The sequence below is a fragment of the Podarcis muralis genome, chromosome 7 (assembly GCF_964188315.1).
Source record: "Podarcis muralis chromosome 7, rPodMur119.hap1.1, whole genome shotgun sequence".
Classification (NCBI taxonomy): Eukaryota; Metazoa; Chordata; class Lepidosauria; order Squamata; family Lacertidae; genus Podarcis; species Podarcis muralis.
The window spans coordinates 60,471,011-60,496,551 of record NC_135661.1 but is presented as its reverse complement, the minus strand read 5'-3'; the positions used below and the strand labels follow the sequence as shown (position 1 = coordinate 60,496,551).

Below are 25,541 nucleotides of genomic sequence, written 5' to 3'. Positions count from 1 at the left end.
GCATCTGTCATTGTAGTTCACTTACTGGATAGATTAACGCCAGCGATCCATGCTCTGGAAACCTCCAAGTTAGGCTACTGTAAATGTGTTACACAATAGGGCTGCCCTTGAAGGTGACTCCAAAGCTTCAGAATCTGGCTGAAAGTACTTTGCCTGGTGAAGCAATTTACATCAATTCTTCAGTAAGTTCACCAGCTGCTTATCTGCTCCTGGGCCCAATTCAAGGGCTTACCTTTAAACCCCTAAACTGCTCCAGTTTTGGAATACTCTCCCTAGAGGGATTCGCCTGGTATTGATCTCACAGTCCTCTCAGCGCCATGTTAAGACATCAATTGTCCAGGCATTTTAAAGAAGCTACATTCATCTTTGGTCCTCCTTTTTGTTCTTCAGCAGTTGTCTTTTAGCTTTTATTGTTTCGTGATGGATTATGTTATGCTTTTATTGCATATTATTGTTGTTCTTATTCAACATCACTTTGGGATCTGCTTGGATGGTGGACAATTTAGGCTCTTTTTTCTTTCTTCCTTCCTGTCTTTTCTTTTTTTAAGTTTAATGTATCTTACACAATTTTTTTTTACAAGATTGAAACATAGCACAAGTACATTTCAGACTTAACCAGCTTTAGCAACATAAAATAAGATAATGTTAATAATAAGTCACAAAGAAAATGTTTAATATGACATTGAATCCATCCATGGTACATTACATTGTCCTTAACAATATACGTGGTCAAAAAAATCACAGTAAAAGTGGTTAAATATTCATTGGGGAAAATAAATACACACAGTGGTATCTTGGTTTAAGAACAGCTTAATTTATGAACAACTTGGATTAAGAATGCTGCAAACCCAGAAGTAGGTGTTTTGGTTTGTGAACTTTGCCTTGGAATAAGAATATGTTCCGATTCCTGTTGAGTGTGTTCCATTTATAAATTGAGTCCCCCACATGGGAAAGCACGCCTTGACTTAAGAACACTTTGGTTTAAGAATGGACTTCTGGAACAGATTAAGTTCGTAAACCAAGGTACCACTGTAATCAAATACAAAGAAGAGGATTAATTCCACCCAATTCTCCACTACTCCTTTTTCCATGATCTCTGCCAGGCCAGTCAGTTGGCACCTGCCCCAGGAGGGCTGGAGATCTTAGCCTCAAATTGATGTGGTACTTTCTGCATTACTCTTACCTCTTCTTCCCTTGGCAGAAATATCTGTGTTTCTGATCCAATAAGGTTTTTTTTAATCTTTGATTTCCCACTCTAATAAAATACTATATGCTTTTTTAAACAATTTAATATTTCCCCCCACTATTTCTTTTTGAAATCCGGAGATTGTATAACTAAACCCCTTTTTATTGTCTTCCTTAAAAATTTCATTTAATTGCCTATGGTGTAACCAACTTTGTAGATAGTCTTTCAGCTCATCATACTCTTTTAGTTTGAGTTTACCTTCTTCTATATGTCAAAAAAAGTAGGGACATCACCTTGCCAACAAAGGTCCGTATAGTAAAAGCTATGGTTTTCCCAGTAGTGATGTATGGAAGTGAAAGCTGGACCATAAAGAAGGCTGATCGCCGAAGAATTGATGCTTTTGAATTATGGTGCTGGAGGAGACTCTTGAGAGTCCCATGGACTGCAAGAAGATCAAACGCATCAATTCTTAAGGAAATCAGCCCTGAGTGCTCACTGGAAGGACAGATCATGAAGCTGAGGCTCCAATACTTTGGACACCTCATGAGAAGAGAAGACTCCCTGGAAAAGACCCTGATGTTGGGAAAGATTGAGGGCACAAGGAGAAGGAGAAGGAGAGGGCATAAGGAGATTGAGGGCACAAGGAGAAGGGGATGACAGAGGACAAGATGGTTGGACAGTGTTCTCGAAGCTACCAGCATGAGTTTGACCAAACTGCGGGAGGCAGTGGAAGGCAGGAGTGCCTGGCGTGCTTTGGTCCATGGGGTCACGAAGAGTCGGACACGACTAAACGACTAAACAAACAAAACATATGTCAACCAGCTTACTTTTTGGGTTGTCTTAAGTGAAAATGCTTCATTGGGTGACAGCCACCATGGTGTTTTCTGCTCTAACAGATCTTTATATTTCCCCCACACTCTTATTAATGACTTTCTTATTATATAGTTTGAAAAGCCTTTATGTTTTTCCCTTTCCCATACCATAAATACGAGTGCCAGCCAAATCTATTGTTGTGTCCTTCTACTTCTAACTCTTCTTCTTTTTCCAATTTTATCCAATCCCGTATCCAAACAAGACCTGCTGCTTCAAAATACAATGTCAAATCTGGGAGAGAAAAGTCTCCTCTACCTCTTAAGTCTGTTAATATCTTATTAAATGTGTTCTAATATATTTTAACTATTGTTGTTAACTGGTCTGTCATTGTCACTTTGTACTCTTGATGATGATGTTTTTTAAATGTTGTAAGCTGCTTTGAATCCTGATTTTGGAGGAAGACAGGATATAATAATAATAATAATAATAATAATAATAATAATAATAATAAATTTTATTTATATCCCGCCCTCCCCAGCCGAAGCCGGGCTCAGGGCGGCTAACAACACCAAAATAGTGCGACATTAAAAACATTATAAAAATTAATTAAAATCAAGATTGATGGCAGCCATAAAGTTTTGTAAAGGTTGCCAAAGGAGGGAGTCAGGCTGCGCCCTAACCAAAGGCCTGGCGGAACAGCTCTGTCTTGCAGGCCCTACGGAAAGATGTCAAGTCCTGCAGGGCCCTCGTCTCTTGTGACAGAGCATTCCACCAGGTTGGAGCCACAGCCGAAAAGGCCCTGGCTCTAGTTGAGGCCAGCCTAACCTCTCTGTGGCCTGGGACCTTCAAGGTGTTTTTGTTTGAAGACCGTAAGTTCCTCTGTGGGGCATACCAGGAGAGGCGGTCCCGTAGGTACGAGGGCCCTAGGCCGTATAGGGCTTTGAAGGTTAAAACCAGCACCTTCAAATGTATAAATACATTTAATAATAAAAAAGGAAGAACGCAGGACTTCTACACAAAGCCCAGCTGCCTTATGGAACTCACAGCCACAGGATGTGTCTGTGGACACTGGCATTGTTTTAAAAGGGAAGCTCACAATTAGGCAAGCTCATGGTTAGCCAGGTTATCTAAAGGAAACTTCCTCAATCAGAGGCAGTGTACCTTTGAAGACATTACACCAGTGAAAACAAGAGGGGGGTACTGCTGCCTCTTCACCCTGAGATGGGGATGGGGGAGAAATTTGGTTCACTCTCTATTTTAATGTGAATCTACCCAATTCACATTTCACAAAGCAATGTGTTAACCACAAATCTGCACCACACCCATTTTGCAATGCAGTCCTGCAAGCCCCCTCCATGTGTCTATTATAGCATAGAACTATGTAAACACTAGGAACAATGCACACTAAAAAGCTGACGAATTCTAGTGGCGCAGAAATGTGGCAAACTGACTTCAGGACTGGAAAAATTAGAAATAGAGAGAAACTGAAATTTGCCAGATTCACCTCTCTTTCAACGCATCTGGTTGACTTTTCTTGGAATTAGGGTTAGGATGCTGAAATTAGGATGAGCTCTCTTTAATGTTCTTTGGTGTCATACCAGAGAGCTGCAAAGTCAGAAACTGACTCCTCCCTGATGAATGATCTCGGAACTGCAGCATTCCCTGGAGTGTTGGCTTGAGCTGCATCATCACAGCCAGTGTGCAGCTGTGGCCACGGTTCACTGCAGCGTGTGTCTATAAAGAGACATCACAGCTCCCGAAAAACTGCTCCTGAGGGCCCTTCTGAGGTCCAGGCAACAACATCTGCTTAACATCTTCCTGCTAGGACTATTTAAACAACAACAACGGGAAGGGGAAGTCAATGTGCTAGCGTGGGCCATAGGATGCCCTTGGGAGATCATTTGGGGCACTTTCTGTGCAGCAAAAGGAGAGCGTGGAACATTCTAGATAAAGAGCCAACATCACAACCATTTGGCCTTCAGCAAAAATCCACAGTGACTTTGAGAGGGAAGCTGTTAGCTGCCACCCAAACACCTCCAGGCAGAAGGCAAGGGAGAAATGGTTCAAATCAATACATAGCAATGTGACAGAAAGAGTGAATAAAAACTTTTAAACTGTCTCAAGATGGAGTGTTTGGTGGCAGGATTCCCCCACATCTACAAGTTGTCTCCAGATTTTGTCAGAAGTGAAATTCAAAGAAGTTATTCATGTTCTGACGCAACGTCTGAGGAATTTCCAAGGAAGTCAACAGAGTTTCAATAATATGAACGAGGCTTGAAAGAAGAGTCGGGAAGGGGAGCTACATCTGTCCACAGCTGGCGAGGGGTGGAAGGGTCAAGTTCGCATACTAACTTGAAACAGCAACAGGCAAAATCTTCTGGCCATTGCAGGTGGCTAGTTCTCCATGATGCTTTTCCCCCAAAATGACTGCTTTGAATTTTTCACTGTCCATGGAGGAGCCAAACAGCTGATATGCGGTGTAGATAACATGCTCTGTGATATTTACAGGTAGCTATAGGGACCCTCTGATGCCAGAAGTGGTATTGTCAGGCATTCAACAAGGTCCAGTGTTGACCACCAAACTTCCCTGACTCTAATAGCTGTCCTTCTGGCCCCAAGGAAGAGCACCAGTGAGCAAAGGGAGTGAGGAACAGGTGAGCACAGACAGGTAGAACACACAGGATAATAATACTACCTTTTTCTATGGCATCTTAAGTAACTTGACCAAAATCACAATGGGTAATCTATAGCAGCGTTCCGTGTGCTGCGCTGGCTCGCCAGATGCAGCTTTGTCATGCTGGCCACGTGACCCGGAAGTGTCTCCGGACAGCGCTGGCCCCCGGCCTCTTGAGTGAGATGGGCGCACAACCCCAGAGTCTGTCAAGACTGGCCCGTATGGGCAGGGGTACCTTTACCTTTACCTTAATCTGTAGCAGAGCTAGAAAAACTGAAGGTGCCTTTCCCAAGTGCCTTGCTTGTTCCTAGCTACTGGTTATGCTTGCATGCAACACATAAACACATAGTTTGTTTTAGCCATAGTTTGTTCAACAAAACATGAGTCATCTGACAAAAGACAAAACAAGCCACAGTTGGAATATCCAAAGCTTGTTCCCCACCACCTGCTATTGCCTCTGTGGCTTAGTGAGCAGGTGGGGTGGGGTCAGGGACAAAAAAACCATGGTTAAGCCAGGCTGTTGAGTTTGTACATAATGCTAAACCATAGTTAGAACAAGCCACACTTTATAAGGCAAGAACAAATTGTGGCTTCACATCATGGCATTATGTTGACTCATTTGATTCAGGCAATTGATAGCTTCAGTCAGATTCTCCAATCAGGGTACGTTTTCTTAAAATAAATAAACAATATAAATGCCATCATAAAACAATAGTAAGGCAGAATGAAATCAAGAACACCCACCTACCCACAATTTCCCCAAAGCTTGCCTTTTGCAAGGGAGATCTTAACTGCCTCTTTAAATTTCAAGGGGCATTTTCTTTCCTGCTCTCCAGAGCTGCACCCCCACATAATCTATAGGCACTGAGCCCTTCTTTTTTTTTGCCAATAGTGGCAGCTGCCATGATAACTCAAAACAAGAGAAGAGGAAAATGATCAAGAACATCGGGGCAGTGAGCGTATGAGAGGAGTCTGCTATTTACCGCGTGCTTAGCCAATAACTGGGAAAAACAAGCTCATAAGTCAGGAAGACGGAATGTTTCTGTTTAATGCATCACAGACGAATGAAAGGAGAGCATGTGAAAGTTGGAGGGAGCGCAGATGAACTCTGGACATCATCAGTATAAGCAGGTAAGGGAGAGGCTGCATTGCTAGCCAGTGGGGGACCCAAATTCTGCCCCTGCCAGAGACAGGCAGTATTTTTGAGGCAGCACAGCATTAACCTGAATAGCTTAATTGCCTCAATATATTATGCTCACTACCAGAGTATGTGAGCATTGGACAAATAGATAGAGCAGGAATGAGCCCATCCAGGCAGGAAGCTATGATACAGGGCAACAGTTCTATCCATGAGGTTCTCTTAAGTCATTCTGCTTGCTCATGAACCGTATCCTGCTCTATTGTATTCTATTTGGGCCTGAAACACAGGAAAAGTCATTAGGCAACTGGTTTGAGATGAAAGGGCAGCCAATGGTTGGTAACTTAAAGGTAAAGGTACCCCTGCCCGTACGGGCCAGTCATGACCAACTCTAGGGTTGCGCGCTCATCTCGCTCAAGAGGCCGGGAGCCGGCGCCGTCTGAAGACACAGCCGGGTCACGTGGCCATCATGATGAAGCTGCAACTGGCGAGCCAGCACCAGTGCCGCACACGGAAACGCCATTTACCTTCCCGCTATAAAGCGGTACCTATTTATCTACTTGCACTTAGGGGTGCTTTCGAACTGCTAGGTGGGCAGGAGCTGGGACCGAACGATGGGAGCTCACCCCGCTGTGGGGATTCGAACCGCCGACCTTACGATCAGCAAGTCCTAGGCACTGAGGTTTTACCCACAGCGCCACCCGCGTCCGGTTGGTAACTTAGTGTGTTGCTATTATTGTGTTTTGACAGCTGGGGTGGGAGGAGGCACACATGACTGGCATTATCTTACTCTGGAGTAGACTACCTTGGTAGGGGTGGGGGCACAATTTGCTGCTCCACCCCAGGAAGCAAAATGTCTGGGCCTGGCATCAAAGTATCTTCAGCTCCAAAAATAGAACCAATAAGCAACTGCAGATGTATCTCCAGGCTTTGTCCTATTTGTGACACAGAACATCCATTTATAAGGTCCCATTTGGTTGGAAATGGTTTCTATAGCCACCGCTGAACCTAAGCGGAAATGTCACCTCAGGCACTTGGCAGAGTGAAGCAAATCTTTAAAAGGGGCGCAGCCTTCAGTGCAAGAGAGGCAATGGAAGAGACAGAATAAATAAGGGCCTCAGCAGAGCAGAAATGGAGCCCAGGTTCAGCTGCCAGCAACTCCAGTTACAAGGATCTCACATAGCAGCGCTGGGGAAAGACCTTTCTCAGCCTGGAATGCTGGAAAGGAATGCCAAGGTGGCAAATTTACATCAAGGCCACACTTGGGATCCTGTGTACAGTTCAGATCACCTCACCTCAAAAAGGAGATTGGAAAAGGACAAAAAATAATAATAGGCATCACATAGTTAAATTATGGAACTTGCCCCCACAGGAGACAGTGATGGCCACCGGAATGGCTTTAAAAGAGGATTAGACAAATACATGGAGGAGGAGAGGGCTATCAATGACTCCTAGCCCTGATGGCTCTGCTCTGCCTCCACAGCTGGAGGCAGCAATCTTTCTCAGTAACAGTTACTGGAAGCCACAGGAGGGGAAGAGGGCTCTTGTGCTCAAATCCTGCTTGTGGGTTTCCCACTGGCATCTGGTTGGCCACTGTGAGAACAGGATCCTGGACAAGGTGGGCCACTAGCTTGGTGCAGCAGGCTTTTTGTATGTTCATGATCAAAACAAGGAGTTCAAACAACTTCCCTCTAAGGAAAGGCTAGAACATTTGGGTCTTTTTTTAAGAAAAAAGACTGACTAAAAGGAGACTAAAAGGTGCATATACATGGGGTGAAGAAAGGATAGGGAACCCCCCCCTACTTCCTCTCTCTCTCTCTCTCTCTCTCTCTCTCTCTCTCTCTCATAATATTGTCGTACCTCTTGCTACGTTCGGTTCAGGTTATGTCTTTTCAGGTTGCGTCCCGCGGTGACCCGGAAGTAATGGAACAGGTTACTTCCAGGTTTCGCCGCTTGTGCATGCGCAGATGCTCATAATGACATCACGTGCATGTGCAGAAGGGGTGAATCACAACCCGCGCACATGCAGATGCAGGTTGCATTCTGCTCATGATGCGAATGGGGCTCCAGAATGGATCCCGTTCGCAACCAGAGGTACCACTGTACTAGAACTAGAGGCCACACAATGAAGCTGAATGCTGGGAGATTCAGGAGAGATAAAAGGAAAGACTTCTTCACATAGCACAGAGTTAAACTATGGAATATTCTGCCACAGTATGTAGTGATGGCCAGCAGCCACCAACTTGGATGGCTCTACAAGACAAATTCATGGAGGCTTAGGCTATCAATGGCCATTAACTATGATGGTTAGGCCCTGCCTCCGTCACCAGAGGCAGTAATGCTTCTGAATGCCTGTTGCTGGGGTCAACGAGGAGGAACATGCTGTTCTCCTCAGGCCTGGCTTGCAAAAATCCCTTAAGCATCTGGTTGAACATTGGGAAAGCAAGATGCTGAATGAGATAGGCCTTTGGTCTGCTCCAGCAGGGCTCTTTTCATATTCTTATGATAATAGCCACTGCCAGGCTCCTGCCTGACAATATTGTGCAGGATAGACCAGCGATCCAGCTCAAATTCATAGCTTCAATTGGGGAAATGGGTCGGGGTTGGGAGAGAGGGACTGCCAACTAGATTAAAACATTCTGCAATAAATGAAAACAAAAAACCCTGTTGTCTGGAGCCACCATGGAAGATGTTACATTCTCCACCCCCTTCTTTATCCAGCAGAGGAAAGCAACTCACCCCCCCCCCCCGCCCCGCCCCAAGACTTGAAACAAAGCTAGCGGGAGCCACAGATGTGCTCGGAATAAGTGCATCTGCCACTGAACAAAGACAGATGCATAAATGAAGCACTCTGTGCCCAAGGAACCAGAACAGATTGCCTCCGATTGCAGCAGGCTCTGTGTTTGGAGTCTCAAAGGGCCTTGCGGGGTTATTCCTATGCTATCGCTGCTCTCCTCTTCTCGTTTGACCCTGCGGGAGCTGCATAACTATACATGCCAATGAATTGGTTCTGCCTGCCATTGGCTTTGGTTCCATCTACTGCTGGTCTCCCTGCTTACCACTCTGCCAGTATGTCTGGGCACCAGTTCTCCCTGCCCTCCACTTACATACCCTCCAACATTCATCAGATGGAAATAAGGACATTTCTCATTCCCTCCCCCCACTGACCCCCATTTCTCTCCCCCACACTGCACAGCATTTCCTATTGGAAGAAGGGCAAGTGCCACCACCGCTACACCAGCAGACATGCCCACCATCCTGAGAAAACCCCTTAATCCTGATTTCATTTCATTTCATTGTATTTTATTCTTTGGTAGATTTACAAAAAAACACCCACCCACCAATACAGTGGAACCTTGAGTTGCGGGCGCAATCCATCCTGGAGGCACGTCCACATCTCGAAGCATTCACAACCAGAAGCATCGCGCCGGCGCAATTTAGTGCTTCTGCGCATGCACGAAGCATGATTTAGCGCTTCTGTGCATGCGCGAGCAGCGAAATGTGGAAGTAACCATTCCGGAGCTTCCAGGTTGCTGCGGGACGCAACTTGAAAAGACGTAACCTGAAGCAGATGCAACATGAGGTATGACTGTAAATAAATTTTAGAAATGGGCAAGATTAGACACAGATGCATAAAACCTTTTTAAAAAAAATAAAAATCAAGACTTCTTGCGCCCTGGTCCGTTCCCCCTTTCATCCTGCCCAGAGTGGCCTTGCAGGGTTGGGCCTCTCCAGCGATTGCAGTCTCTCCACCTCCTCTCCCACTCTCCAGTGCTGCTACAACCTGCCCGAGGGAGGAGGCTGGCAGGCAGAGGCAACGGGATGCCTCCTCGCAGCCATGGCTGCTACTGCCACTGAGGACAAGTGCTGGCTTATGACCTCCTCCCTGAGTTCAGTGCTGGCAGGGGAAATTGGGACATTCTGGGATCAAATCAGAAGCCACAATGGCTTTTGTAATTCTGGGACTGTCCTTGGAAAATATGGACACTTGGAGGGTTATGCACTTAGCGATGGAGTTGCAGAAGCCCCCGCTGGGTAAACTTAGTAGGAATTTTAGACTGTAGGCTCCTTGGGGACTGAGGATTGTCAGTTTTGCTTATGGTACAAAGTGCCGTGTGTATTACCAGCACTGTAAATATGACCAGTGGACTGGAAGGAGGTAGGGGTATCTGCTCACTGAGTACCAGACACATGTAAAAATTATGAGGGAGGGAGTGGGGAGGTGTGAAGGAAAAGGTGACTCATGTTTGATCTGTCAAATTCTCTCAGCAGTCCTTCAGCTCAAGATATCTTGCAGGCAGTTTTTGTGGAGAAGACTGTCAGGGAGTAATTGAACCATCCTTTAATCCAACAATAGTTTTTCGGTAATGCACCGTGTGTTAATTCCACGCCCATCAGTGTTTGCACAACAGACACCTCCCAGTTGAGTTTTGGCTGGCCTGCAACCAAAGATTCTGTTCTTTTTAAACAATCCATATGTAAAAGTTGCCCTCCAGCTCCTGCCTATTTGTACCTCTCCCTCCTGCCAATTCTCCCTTTTTCTCTCCCTGCTATCCTTTTCTTTCTTGCATTCCTCTGAGCCACTCCCTCTTCCAACTCTGGGGAAAGTCTATATAGCTCAGTGGCAAAGCAAGTGCTATGCATGTAGGAGGCCTCTGGTTTTGGAGACAAAATACTGTATCCCCGAAGACCAGTTGCTGGAAAACGCAAGAGAGTGCTGCTGTTGCACTCAGGTCATAGGATAATAGAATAGTAGAGTTTAAAAACATCCCATGAAGGACATTCCACCACCCAAGGGTGAATCTAGGCTTTCTTTCACCCAGGGCAAAGACTCAGTTCAGCACCCCCACATGCGAGTTTGCACACATGCACGCACACCCCTCAACACATTTGTTGAGCATAAGATGTTCCCATACAGGGCATTTCTTACTGGAACTATTATAGTGGAGCAGCCTCCAGAGCACTTAATGCACGCTTGTTCCATCAATGACCTGTTGCAGAATAAACTCACAAAAAGCATCTCTGGTTTGGAGGGGTCCAGAGTGAGGTAGAAATCTTGCCACCGTTTCCCTTGTATGTCAGAGAGAGAAAGAATCTACACTTTTGAAACATAGGAAGCTCCCAATACCTGGCTAGATTATTTGTACTTTTTGCCCATTACTGCCTACAATTATTCGTCTTTTACATCACCTGCTACCAAATCATTTAAAAAAAAAAAAAACAACCCCAGAGATCCTGGCATTTGGACACAGTATCGTGTGGCGCTGTGGGTTAAACCACAGAGCCTAGGACTTGCCGATCAGAAGGTCGGCGGTTCGAATCCCTGCGACGGGGTGTGCTCCCGTTGCTCGGTCCCTGCTCCTGCCAACCTAGCAGTTCGAAAGCACATCAAAGTGCAAGTAGATAAATAGGTACCGCTCCGGCGGGAAGGTAAATGGTGGTTCGCCAGAAGCGGCTTAGTCATGCTGGCCACATGACCCGCAAGCTGTCTGCAGACAAACGCCGGCTCACTTGGCCTATAGAGCGAGATGAGCGCGCAACCCCAGAGTCGTCCACAACTGGACCTAATGGTCAGGGGTCCCTTTACCTTTATCTTTTACCTTCTGCATACAAAGCATTATCCTCTGACACTAGCGAGTTGAGTCCCTTCTCCATCAAGCTATCATTCCCTTCTTTAATATTTACCTATATTTGGGGTTTCTACATTTTCCCACTGCAAAGAAGCCAATTTTGTGGCAAACATGCACTTTTGGCCCCCAAGCAGAAGCAGAGTGCCTTCCTCCCCCCCCCCCCCCATCGCTCCACGACGCTAAAGTTGGCCTTTCCCTGGCTAGATATAGCAGCTCCCCAGGAATGGAGACCGAATTGGGGATCTGAACTGAACGGACAGATATGCACATCCAGCTATGATAACCCAGGCGGGGTGATGGAGTCCGTTTCATATTGCTGCATGGACAGCCCACGAAAGTCTCAAGAGGCCGCCTGCAGCAAAATGCCAGGAGCGATGAAGGCAGCTATCAGTCACAGCAAATTGTTGCTGAACATGCACCTTGGAGCACTTCTATCCGTCAGTCGGAGATGCCAGCAGATTAATTCAGCAACGAGCCGAGGTTTATCTTGCCTTTCACAGCTGAATTTTGCCCTCCAGAGTCCTGCACGCTTGCGGAGGTGGTGCAGAAATCACAGTGTTTTCGGCCTGGGATTGATCCGGAGGTCACTGCAAGGACCTTCACACCTGGGGACAAGATTGCCTCTCAGATGTTTGTGGCAGGCAGCACCAGGCTTGCAAGCAGTAGAAAACACACACAAGGCCCTGCAATTCCTCTTGCTGGAGGCTGACACATGCACCAGTTTTGCAGGATGGTCAGCAGTGTGCACAAGTGCAGTAGCAACTGTGAAGCTGAAGTTAGGCAGTGGTCACAAAGAGCCCTTTCCACATGCTCAGGAGCATTTTCCCTTCGTTTATTATTTTACATATTGGTACATGCCACCCCAATCTCTGAGTGGTGCAAGATTCCAGGGGTACCAGGTGTGCTTACCAGGATCTGTGTTCCCTTTTGGACAATGGGGCACAGCAGAGTCTGCAGTGTCTTTATGATATATGGTTTATTTGAACATATATACAACCTGTGCCTAATGAAGGGGGTTCTGAGCATCCCATCCCATGAGGGGCCAGCCTCTTACAAAGGCAGTAGCAGCCTTGCCCTGCAGCTTGCCTTTTCCTGAGAACAGTCACATCCCACCTGCTCTAACCTTGCTAACCTAAGCCCTGGTATTCTGTAACACAGAGAGAGGCCCCACTCATCTGTATTCCCACACCTAGTTCTATGATGCTTTTGCAGTGCTTACACCCCCAGACTCTCACCTCAAAGGCTGACTCCATTGCCTTTGAACCCATGTTGATTTCAATGGATTAAGAATGTCGGACACACAATCCAGCACACTGGGTCTGACTTAATGAGCCTTCACACATGCTAATTAAAGGATTAACAGAATATCACACAGCTTAAATACACACCCAGAAATTGGACTATATGACCCTTGAGATCCCTTCCAACTCTATGATTCAATTATTCTACCTTAAACACACATGAATCTGGCTATCATCTCTAAGGAAATTAGCTTTGACATCCCCAAACCTTAATTGAATTCTAGCACCTATCAATCTATAACATTATCATGGGGAACAGCCTGATGTTTTGCATATTCTTCCTCTGCCTCACCTTCCTCTCTTTCTTCTGTTGATTCCCTGGTGCTGAATTTTAAAGTGTAAGCTCTTTGAAGCAGGGGCTTGATTCCATATGCGATAATGGGGTGGATAACCAAGTTCTTGCCCCAAGGCCACCTTCATCCTTGACACCAAACCACTGTACTGTTGCTCACACCTCAATCTCCAGGCAGCAAGAGATTTCAGGGGTTCCTGTGCTTGCCCCAGGGTTCCATTTCCTTGGAAGGAAAAGTCAATGGAGACTGTAGTGTCTTTAGGATATATGGTTTCATTTACACGTATATACAACCTGACCATAGGCTGGAGGGGATCTCAGCAGCAACACCCCAACAGATCTTGCTTCCCCATTAGGGTTACAGGGAAGCCCCAAGCTCTTGGGACCAGCACCGAGCAAGACAAGCCTCTCCAGCTTCCAGCATCAGCCAAAACTCATGTACAAATCTCTGGCCATTGTACTGCTGCTACCTTACAAGGTGATGTCTCTTCCAACTAGGTGAGGTGAGGGGGTGTTACTCCCATTTGTCTCTATGGCAACCTCTTTGGACTAGTAAATGGCAGCACTTAACAGGCCAGCTGAGACCATAACCTTAACAAAAGTTAACCAGGTTTCCTCTTGTAGATTGTAACCTCACAGTCACATGATCACAGGTTGGAAGGGACTCATGGGCATCATCCAGACTGACACCACACCCAACCTATAACAGTATGTTAAGAAAATTAAGGGGGAAAGGCAGCCCTAAAAGACATTGCCACCTCACACAGTGTTGCGTGAATTAGCCACAGTAATCATCAAAACGATTTGGATCCCATCTTTCATTGGTGTCATAGTTTTGGAACCTTTCTTTAGTGCCAAAAGGATTTGCATATATTCAACACTGAAACTTGAATTAATTAATGCTGAGAACTGCTGCAACTCTTTCAGTTGGATGTTTTTCAGTTTGCTTCGCTGGCACTTTAATTAACGGTAGGGCTCAGCTTTAGTTCATTAAAAGTTACACATTATTTCCAGTAGAATCCTGACTTCACTTACTGTAAGATGTGAAAAGGGAAAGCGTGTACAAAGCCAAACTGCCTCTGCAAAGGGTGCAGACACCTGAAACCCAACATTCATTCCAAACACCAGGAGCCTGGATCCGTTTCTGTGGATTTCTTTGACGTGTATCGCACAACACAATCTTAGTGATCAATCTACATCCCATTAAGGAACTGGCCGTCTGTGTCAGCCATGATGGTTCTCTTACCTTCCTGAGGAGCAAGCAATTTCCCTCCTCTGCTGGTGCCAAAGACGATGCCAAACAAGCACAAGATGGAAAAAGGGGTTCCCCACATGGTGGGTCTTTGGTAGCCCAGGCAGGCACTGCTGGGAATGCTGTACCTAGAAGAAAGAGGGAGCAGATGTCAGCAAGGGCCCCTTGAGAAAAGAGAAGGGTCAACATGTCTGCCATTTCATTGGAACAACAAAAGACCCACCTTCTATCTCAGCAGCTAATTATCCCTGCTCCTCCACTTCCCAACCCAGTGGTAATATTAGCTACTAAAGGGGAGATAAGATAAGCAGACTATGATTCCCTCCAGCTTTCTCTGTCTGCTTCAGAAAGAGCATCAGAATTCAACACTCAGAGCCTGGCTATTTAACACTGCTTTCCAAGTGATGACTGTACCACATAGTCAGGATCTAAGTCAGGGTAGCCAACATAATGCCCTCCAGATGTTTTTGGACTCCAGCTCCCAGCAATCCCATTTGGAGGGCACCAAGTTGGCTACTTCTTACCCTAAGTGGTGCTAAATTAGGGGTACACGACTGCTCTGTACAACCTCAAGGCATGCCACCCATCCTTTCAAAGCCCTTTAAGGTGGTTGCAAAATTTCAGTCCTGTTTTGCCCAAATTTGCATCAAAATGTCATTTTCAGCAATATCCACTGGCTGCAGCGATAAGCCTGTGGTGGTTGTGTGGCGGAGTGTGTGTGTGTGTGTGTGTGTGTGTGTGTGTGTGTGTAATGAGTAGAGCCCAGATTAGCTGCTACATCTGGAAAGCTGCTTTCAGGGAATCGTGGTTTAGCATTGCACAGCTTCTGTGGACTCCTTGATGTGAAGCAATTATGGGAGCCTTCTGGTGCTAAGGGATGAGCTGACAGGATATTTTGTAGAATTGTTTGTAGTTCAAATTAGTGTCTCCTCTTTTCTTCTTTTTTTATTTGCTCTCAGTGGAAACCCTGCTTACAACCCCAGCCTCTGGAATGACGAGTCTTCTGGAAGAAGGTCCATTATGACAGGGGAGAGCCGAGTAAAAGAAGACTAAGTGTCCCCGACTCATTTTTGGCTAAATTTCCCCAGGCCCAATTTTGCTCCTGGCCTGTACCTTGGATGAAACTTCAAATACAAGAAGAAACTGGTGTGTGCAGAGGGGGGTTATTTGTTCCAAGAGGGGCGAGATGTGTGCCAGTGTCCAGAAAACAGGATAGAAATATTTTTGGGGTGTGTCGGGATGGTTAGCAAGGCTGCGACTGAACTTTGGAGGACTGATTTTGCCAGCTCAGGAAAGAACCTGCTGTAAACTCCGTTATTATTCCAGTAACTAGTCGTGGCACATGAGGAATGGTGTTGGAGAGGCAGAGGTTCCTTGTTTGCAACAATGTTCCTACTTGCTGAGCTGGGGTGGGGTGGGGTGAACCTGGGGAGCACAAGGTTTGTAGCCATGGCATCAACAACCAAAAACTATCCTGACCCTGCTGCTGCCCTGCTCTGTCCCCTTCTGAGCAGGCTCATCTCACTGCTACTAAGATTAACTTCCCCACTGAAACCTGATGAATTTCCATATAACTAACTTTGGTTGGAAGAAAATCAGCCTTGAGGGCTCACTGGAAGGACAGATCATGAAGCTGAGGCTCCAATACTTTGGCCACCTCATGAGAAGAGAAGACTCCCTGGAAAAGACCCTGATGTTGGGAAAGATGGAGGGCACAAGGAGAAGGGGACGACAGAGGACGAGATGGTTGGAGAGTGTTCTTGAAGCTACCAGCATGAATTTGATCAAACTGCGGGAGGCAGTGGAAGACAGGAGTGTCTGGCATGCTCTGGTCCATGGGGTCACGAAGAGTCGGACATGACTAAATGACTAAACAACAACAACAACTTTGGTTGGCTTGTCACCTGTGGGTTGTATCCAATGTTAGTCCTATGCAGAGTAGACCCACTGATAGCAATTTCAATGGGTCCACTCTGAGTACCAACTTAGTTGGATACGACCATATGTCTTTAATACAAAATGTTAATTTACAATGTCTCGATATCCAGAAATCATTGGTTGTTTAGCCTCTGAATGGATCTATACATGCAGCAGAATGATGCTGTGAAATGGACTATGCCGATTCAATCAATCAATCAATCAATCAGTCAGTCAGTCATTTCATTTGTATGCCACCTTTCCAACGTCAAAACCATGCTCAAGGTGGCATGCAACATATTAAGAATTACATAAGTACAAACATAACAAACGTAGGCATAAGCAATAAACAAAACATCAAAAAGCACACAACCAAGTTGAACAATTTCCACATAAATCGTAAGATACAAAATAAAGATACAAAAAAAATAACAGTGACAACAGCAACAAACCCACCCTCACTAAAAAAAACCTAAGCAACACCCCAGCCCAAGATTATGTTCAGCAGCCTCAGTTTTTGTAGCTGGAGTCAGTCAGGGCCTTTCCTTCCCAGCCCAGGTGGGAAAACGCCTGCAAGGCAGGGAGCAGGTCTTTCAGGAATCACAGCCAAGTTTCCAGTCTGCGGATGGGGGGGGGCACCAACTTTGGACCCTTCCTCTATGTTTTCCTCAGTAGGGGGAGCACAGGAGGATGTTCCAAGTTCACAAGAAGAGCCAAAAGCATCCAAAGGCATCCAACATCCTATTCACACAGTGACCAACCAGTAACTAGCCACCTACAACTGCTCCACTATGTGTCGTCGTCGTCTTCTTCTTCTTCTTCTTCTTCTTCTTCTTCTTCTTCTTCTTCTTCTTCTTCTTCTCCTCCTCCTCCTCCTCCTCCTCCTCCTCCTCCTCCTCCTCCTCCTCCTCTTCCTCCTCCTCCTCATTTCCTCATTTCCTATAACCAAACTCTTCCCTTCCCATCTCAGGCTGGACCAACTATTGCAGATAGGAATTTACACACACTTACCCCTGAATGCTTTTGTAAGTCTTATCAAAAGTCTTCAGACTTCCTTTGAAATCCCTCACATCTCCCTTCCATCTCCAGATTCTGCTCAGTTTTTCCTTTTGCCAAACCACAGTCTCGGTTATGGTATTTATGGGATACCCTTTGTAAAATGGTTTGAGCCTCCTCAGATTTCTCCTACGTTTAGTCTGAAGAGAACAGTGTTGATTCCAGGTTTTGGAGGGACTTTGGGGAAAGGACTCTCTGTGCCCCCCTCCCCCAGTGATCCTACCTCCTCACCACACCAGGTCTAGGGTGCTCTGGTCAGTGGGCCCACTCCTGGGGTGCAGTCCCTTGGCTTAAATTTTGCCCAGGTAAAATTCTGTCACACAATTCTCTTTGGACTCCATCTTTACTTCCGGGGGGAATGTCTGGACTCCCTGGAAGCTTGCTGTGCCTTCCCAGAGACACAGAGGTTTAACCTTCTTCTGCAAATTGTGTTTTACGAGGACTTGGGAGCGCCTGTAGCAAAATAGCCCAGGGATTGTGCACACATTCCTAACCCAGGGAAACAAGCCATTCTGAATAACACCGGGAAATTGGAGATTTATGAAGGGCCTGCCCAGGAGTGAACTGTTGAGATATTTTATTTATATTTATTTATTGAAAGCATTTATTTACTGCCCTACATAAAACTCACTTTATGAGTCCCCTAACACAAATGTAAATAAAAAAAAGAGAGTAAAGCTATTTGGTTAAAACTACTGATGAAGCCAGTGTCAGTAAGGGTGAGGGAGGCCACACTCAAACTGTGAAGCTAAGTCACATGAACCATGGTGCAATTGGATAGGAACAATGTCCTACAAGTGGTAGATGTGTTCAGTGGTGCAGGGATTTTGGTCTAGAGTAGTCCGAGTAATTACTACTGTTAATCAGATTGTGTTTCTAGATCCAGGACTGGTTCTCCTATCATTCCCCCCCCCCCAATGAATGGCTTGACATGCCTTATCATTTGTCTCTTAGCTACAGAAAGAATAGAAATTGCCCATCAGTGGAAACAAGTCAACATGCTTCACTAATCAAGGATGGTGGACCATAATGTGGCCAGAAAAAAAATTGACCCAACAGCAATGTGTTTTGAGGGCTGAAAGTAAATGTGATAAATTAATCTGCAGGCAGTTGGAATCCCCATTTGTGTCATTTAGCCAGGCAGGGAGACCTTATAATACCACCAACTACTAAAAAACAAAACAAAACAAACAAACAAACAAACAAACCCCTTTTGGCTGGACCTATTACCTAGACACCTTCTTGATTAAATTGTTCCTACAGATTCTCAAGCTGCTCTTTATCTCTGGATGTGACCTTCTGGGCGTGATGACTGACACTTCTTTGATGTGCACTGTTATGTCATGTCCTGTTTGTGTTGTTATTGTATCCTACCATATGCAACACCTTTTAAAAAGAAATAATATTTTTTTAAAAAAAACACAGAACCTGCACATAGATAAAAACAGTAAGTAAGAGTTCAATCCACAGAAGAGACACTTCAGCAATTTAAAAGGTCTGGGAAACCAAAAGTGTGCTCTGCCTGATGTCAAAAGGAAAACCACATGGACGCCAAGTCAGCATCCTAGAGATCAGGCAATGATCCATTGTCAGGGTGCTACAGGCATAGATGCTGCCTTCCTCATTTGCCACCTGCTTCACCTCAAACCTAACCAAGGCAGCACTTGACGGAAATACTTAGTGAGTGGCCTAAGAGGGCACAGGCAGATCAACATGGGAGAAAGCATTCTGTCAGGCCCCCTGAGCTCTAAGCCCTTTAAGGCTTTGAAAGCAATTGCCAGCACTTTGAATGGGACTCTGAAGCAGAGGCCAGCAAAGCTCTTTTAAATGCATGGGTTATAGCCCAAATCAATTGCCCCAGCAGTTGAAAGATTTTTGAAATCTCTCCAAGGCAGAGGCTTCCACCTCCTCTGCCAGCGCTTTCCCACTTAGCGCTGCCCAGGCTCCCCTGTGAGTAGGGAAGTGGGGTGCCCCACCAGCTGGCACACTCGTTGTCATCACTCCTACCTTGGCTACCTGTGCAGTGACTCACTGTTCCCTTCTAGTTTTAAAGCTAACCATGATGTTAGAAGGACATCCACACCAGTCTTTCCATGAACCGTAGCTGATGCCAAGCCACATTTTGCAACTGTGATTAAAAGAACCAGCTTTACATGCTTGGGTTTGGGCTAATTATTGGGTAACTAAAACACCAGTGCAGACAGAATGCTAGCCACAGTTAGCTCCAAAACTGAAAGGGAGGGGGGTGGAAATAGGACACTGCAAAGCATTCCCAAACAGCAGTCCATGGTAAGCTCTGCAATGTCCCTACACATTTAGGAGAACTTCAAGCATGGTGAGCCAAATTCAGATGCACATTTATGTGCTGCATAAATGAAACACAGGAAGTTATGCAGGTCTATTGGCCCCTTCATAGTATACATTGCTTTAAATAATTTGGGGGACCTGACTCTACCTATGCAGTCATCAAGTTAATCTCTGCAGGGGTGTTTGCACTGGATGGCATGAGGAACTAAGGAGGGGCAAAAGGAGAGGCAAATCCCTCTATTTATGCCAATTTGACCGGTGCTCATTAATAAGTCTATCCTGTTCTGTTTTCCCATTAATCTTTTTTTTCTATATAAAATCTCTACAGAAACTGGTATTTAAGCAAGTTTTTAAATGCATATTTATGTATTCCTATATGTAATTTGTTCTAAAATATGCACATTTGTATGCAATTTGGTGCTTTCTGAGCCAAGATCACAAAAAATCCTGAGAATTCTGAAATCGGAAGGTTAACTATGTCCCAAGCCATGTTTGGAAGGTGTGGGTTAGGTCAATTTGCAGGGCATTCATCTAGATGACCCTTTGCGTCCCTTCCAATCCACCATTCAATTGTTCTATGAATTTGCTGAAATACCTGGCCCAAACAAAATTCTCCTCCACCCTATGCCAGGCCATATCCTACAGTGAGCAGCTCCACAAACTGGCAAAATAATAATAATAATAATAATAATAATAATAATAATAATAATAATAATAAATAATAATCCTGGTTCATTTTAGCTGATCTGCCTTGAAGCAGGGGGTGGGAATCTCCAAAGTGATTAAGTTTTAAATGGAGGGAAAAACTTGCAACGCACCATCTGGAGATCTGCATTTATGATCCTCCTTTGATCCCAGGTTGATTGATGTGTCAAATGAAAGGGGGAGGGAGGGAATTCACACTCCTGTGTAAATTCTGCAAGTTAGATAAATAATAAAAAGGGGGCCTCACATAGCCCACATTACAATTTCCTCGCAGGTGTGTGTACAGAAAGCTTGTGCTAAATCCCCTTCCAACAATTACTCCTTTTCTTCACCTCCTGTTAAAGGTGCCCTGTTTCCAGAAGGATACAGTCATGCTTTTTGCTTGAAAAGAAGCTTCTCCTAAGAGGCAAGGATTCCTCTCATTGCCCCCCTTAAAACAGGATTTATTGCACATAAAGCACATCTGGAGGTGTTTATGGAAAGGTACATGATGCATTACAAAGCCTCTGTCTTTGCTCCTCCGCATCTCCCTAAGCTTACACTATACAGACCCACACCCAACAACACAGAGCCCTAAAGCTAAGCAAATTTAAGATAACTCTGAGAGCTGCTTTTTAGCCGGGTTCTGGAAGGATTTCATCCAGGAGTCAACCATGGTGATAAAGCATGAGATCCACGGTGGTATGGCAAACTTGCAGCAGCTTAGCTAAACACCTCCCTCAGCTTAGGTGGCCTGAAAACTGTGCCTGAAAAGTTGTCTTCCAGCTGACACCCCCCTCCCCCTGCTTTGCTTCAAACAGCATCCTTGCTTCAGCAAGCAAAGTCACCCAGGAGCAAAAAGTTCTCGCAGCCTTGCAAACAGATGTTCAAGAGAGAGAGAGAGTTCTGAATCAAACTGGGAGGGATTAGTTCTCTTACCTGTCGGAGGTGCTACACACAGCTGGCCATATTCCTAAGCAGTGGGGGAAGAGGAGCGTTGGAGAGCAATCGTGTCCCAAGCAAGCAAGCAAACTAGCAGGGAGCTTGCAGCCCACGTCACCATCCGATCTGGCAAGCCTCCTCTCCAACTTTTCAGTTGTTTGCAACTCTCCCCCCCCCCTTTATTTTTGGCTGGTGTGCAAGACAGAAAGAGCGGAGAATCGGTGGAGCAGAGGCAACGAGGAGAACAGATCCCAGCTTCTGCTGCAGAGCAGGCTCGATGGGGTCCTTACAGAGTTTTTGACAGCTCAGAACCCAGATAGCTCTTCTTTTAGACTCTCCCTCCTGAGTTGAAAAATTGAAGGTTCTTCCCCCCCGCCCTGCCCCCCCCCCACAACTGCCTTAAGCGCTTGAGGCTGCCTCTGTGACGAAACGCTCGTTCTCTGCCAGGCCCCTGCGCTGGAAGCAAAGAGCTATTAAACGTGCCGGAATGCCAAGAGAGCTTAATCAAGCCCAGCTGGGACAGGAACAAAGGCCTACAGGCTACGAAAGCCACAGCCACCTCATCTGCTGCTCTGCTCTCTATATAGTGCTCTCTCTCTCTCTTTGCCTTCCTAATGTTTGACACGTCTTAATGAGATTGTTCAGGGCCAAGGAGTTGCTGCAGGTGGAAGCCAAGCTGACAACCCGTCCGGATGCCATTGTCATGGCAACACGGGAAGCTGCCTGAGGCTGAGGCCTTATCCACTTTGTACTTTTCAAGCAGTATCATGCCACTTTAAACAGCCATGGCTTCCCCCAAATATTTCTGGGGACCATAAGAATACAAGAGAACCTGTTGGCCAATGGCCCATCTAGCTCAGCATCCCGTTCTCAGAGTGGCCAGCCTGATGCTCGTAGGAAAAAAGGCAAGCAGGATCTGACCACGAGAGCCTTCTGCCTTACCTGCTGTGGTTTCCAGCAAGTGGTATTCAGAAGCATTGCTGCCACTGACCATGGAGGCAAAGCATAGCCATTGTACATTTTTGCAAACAATTTCCTATGATACAATGGCAGTGTGGTATCTTATTTTCAGTAATGTGTGCATTCCCCCCCCCCCACTTTACCCTAATACATGCATTTTTAAATATGTTGTTTCGTTGGAGAACTGCATCGCAAAGTTCAGAGATGTGCGAATTCCAAGGGATAGCTTGTGATTTGGTTTGTGCATTGGTTCAATAAGTGCAAATTAGGTAGTTTCTCATTAACATGCAAACATAATTGAATCTCTTCGCTGCCCCTATTTTAAGCTGCCGATAAACTACTGGAGGACAATTCTGCTTTTGAAATATATGTTCTTTTCGCTAATCAACTTCTTGGCTTTGAACTCAACAGTGAACAAGTTCTTGCAGGGTAAAGCCGCACAGCACTGAGTCCTGTTTTCACCAGCCTGTCACTCTCTGGATATTTTTGGACCACAGCACCCATCAGACCACCGACTCCCATGTTTTTGACTACAGCTCCCATCAGCATATTGGGAGTCAAAAACATCTGGACGGCACCAAGTTGGCAAAGCCTGGCATACATCAATGGGGTGCAGTGGGGAAGGAGGATCAAACTGTGGTCCTTAGCATGGGATCCTCCATTGGGGCCCTTCCAGTGGTTCCCCACAGCATGGATGTCTTGTTTGCCTCTACCAGGAACCAAACCTTTAGAGTTGCAGGCCCTGACCTGTGGAACTCCCTGCCAGTAGAGGTTTGGCAGGAACTGCCCCTGACTTCTTTCAGGCGTCTTTTGAATGCTGCACTGTTTATGCAGGTCTTCACAATATGAAATCCTCTTTTTAACCCATCAGTATCTACTGAAGTTTTAAATGAAGATGTTTTACTGATGTTATCATAGAATTGTAGTCTAGCCCAATCCCCTGCAATGCAGGAATTTCTTGCCCATCACACAGCTCAAACCCACAATGCTGAGTCTTATGCTCTACCAGCTGAACTATCCCTGATTTTATTGTATTTCATTTGCTGTAAGCCTCAATGATATACGTCATGAAAGCGTGGATTATTAATATCTAAGTAATTCAGTAAATAACAAGGGCAGGGGTTTGTTTTTGCAAGCAGACCCCCATTTTCATTCGTGAAATGCTGCTTAGAGAGTCTGCAGAAGCTGTCTTCCCATGGAAGCAAATCCCTGAATGGGGCCTCTCCCTGCCAACCCACAGTGCCTTGTTGTACAGTTTGTCTTCCAGACTGTGGTTTGGTTACTTACATTAACAGAGCAGTGCTCATTTCTGGAGCCGAAAGAAATTAGCCCTGCATTTGCTCTCGATGGAAAATCTGAGGCATTACAAAGGGGGAAGCAGAGAGAGAGGTTGGGAATGGATGTGAGGGAGCGTGAATCCCTTCAGATGTCTAGCTGGCTTATTCCCTTCCCAGAGCTGTGAAGGTGGCCTAATTTAGGTTCATTCATTCCAGTGGGTGTACTGAGAGTAGAACTTAGTTAACTACAACCCACTGTCCCTCAGCCTAACTTATCTCACAGGGTTGTTGTGAGGATAAGATAAGGGAGAATCTTGTATGCCATTCTGACTTCCCTCAAGGAAAGGCAGGATATAAATGAACAAATAATAATGCATCCTGTGTGCAGAAGGTCCTGTGGTTAATCCCTGACATCTGCAGTGTGAAAATACAGGCTGCAGGCAGGTTCTCCCCTCTGGCCTTTCATGCAAAAAGCAGCCTCTGGTCAAGAGGCTTGGTTCGTGAAATGCCACCTTTAAAATGGCAGCTGCAAGTGTGGCAGGATCAGTGGCCAATTGGGACCAGGACCAAAGCACAGGGAGGCAGCACAAGAAGCACTGAGGGCAGCTTCCCCTCCACACCAAATAGCAGCTTCAGAGGAGTGATTTCTGTCAGGGTGGAGACACAGAAGCTTAAAGGTGTGAGATTCAAGACAGAGAAAAAGAAGGACTTATCTGTACGGGACATAGTTACTGTAACCTGTGGAAGTGTCTGCCACTAGATGTAGCAATGGTCACCCAGTTGGATGGCTTTAAAAGGGGGTTGACTATGCTAGCCACACTGACTATGCTCAGCCTCCAGTCATGGAGGTGGTAGGCCTCTGAACTTCAGTTGCCAGGCAACCAGAGTGAGAGGAAGTGCTGTTGCTTGTGGGCTTCCCAAAGGCACCTGGTTGGTCATCATGAGATGCTGGACTTGATAGTTCTTTGGCAGGACATTTTCTTGTGTTCTAACATGGTTGCTTATGGCTTCCCCGAGGTATCTGTCACCCCTTTACCAGCAGCTTTATTCAGGTTTTCTTCCTCAGGTTCTAAAATGGCAGCTGCCTGCCTTAAGCAAAAAAAGAAAGAGCAAACTAGAAAATGTAAGAAAACTAATAAGTAGTGGGAAGGAGAGAAAAATCCACAGTGAAATTTGCCAAGGACTTTTGAAGCAGCCAACAACTACAGCCTACTTTCTGGGGACTAAAATAGCTGCCATTAATGCTACTTTTTCCTTGCAGACCTCCCCAGCCAACTTGGTTATGGAGAAGGTTGCTGAATACAGTCCTGGCTCACACATCACACAATGTGTGTTAAGTGCTATAGAAGCCTGGACATAGGAGACAGAAGCAAGACAGAATCCCCATTGTCAGGACCCAGGCAGAGAGAGCTGGATGTGGCTTTCAGCTATCAAGCTTTCAAATGAGAGGTTTTATAAAGAGGCCAATTTCCTAAGCGCTGAATACTTTAAAAGTGCTGGAACAGACAGTGCTGGAAATGATGGGAAATTTCTCAAATTTCAGGCGAGGTTGTTATGTGAAACTGGCCCCACATTTCTACGGATATATTTCACCTTCTCCAGTGTTTGAGTTGCATGTTTGGGATATTTAACTAGAGAGGCAAATATGTGATTTTCCCAACGCGGATGAGAGAAGTAGTTGTTGCACAACACAAGCATATTATGACCCAAAGTTATCTTAATAGTGCATCACGTTCCCCATTCAAGTAGCATAATGCAGATGTGGATCATGGCTGTTTGCGAATTGGGCTTAACTGCACAACCACTTGGACATTTAGTTTATTACAGCTTATTAGAGGGGTGGCTGTGTTATCTTCTGCAGCAAACACAGCTCGAAGAAAAATGCATAATGGACCAACCTTGCTCAGCTTCCAAGAAACACAGTTGAATGTCAACAAAGAGTCTTGCGGCATCTAAAAAAAAGTAACAACTTTTTTAGCCAAATAATTTTTATTGGTTTTTCAGGTAAATACAAGAACAACATATAAATACAGAAAATTAACAAATTTATTATGGCAAAAGTTTGTGGACCACAATCAAATTTGTTATTTTGTGGCTATTGAACATAGGAAA

At 45.5% G+C, this 25,541-nt stretch overlaps 1 protein-coding gene across 6 annotated transcripts in view; it reads right to left on the bottom strand.

Moving 5' to 3' along the window:
* Positions 1 to 21,556, bottom strand: part of COL16A1 (collagen type XVI alpha 1 chain) — a 138,387-nt gene extending 116,831 nt beyond the window's left edge. For 5 of the 6 annotated variants that reach the window (XM_077931920.1, XM_077931921.1, XM_077931922.1 and 2 more), the window contains exons 1-2: positions 21,190 to 21,555; positions 14,281 to 14,414 (exon numbers count right to left, since the gene is read on the bottom strand). In XM_077931920.1, the coding sequence (XP_077788046.1) occupies positions 14,281 to 14,368 (88 nt within the window). In that variant the 5' untranslated portion in view covers positions 14,369 to 14,414; positions 21,190 to 21,555. Of the gene's footprint in view, positions 1 to 14,280; positions 14,415 to 21,189 lie in introns of all 6 variants that reach the window. The other variant, XM_077931924.1, reaches the window with a different exon arrangement.
* Between the last annotated feature and the right edge of the window lie 3,985 nt (positions 21,557 to 25,541).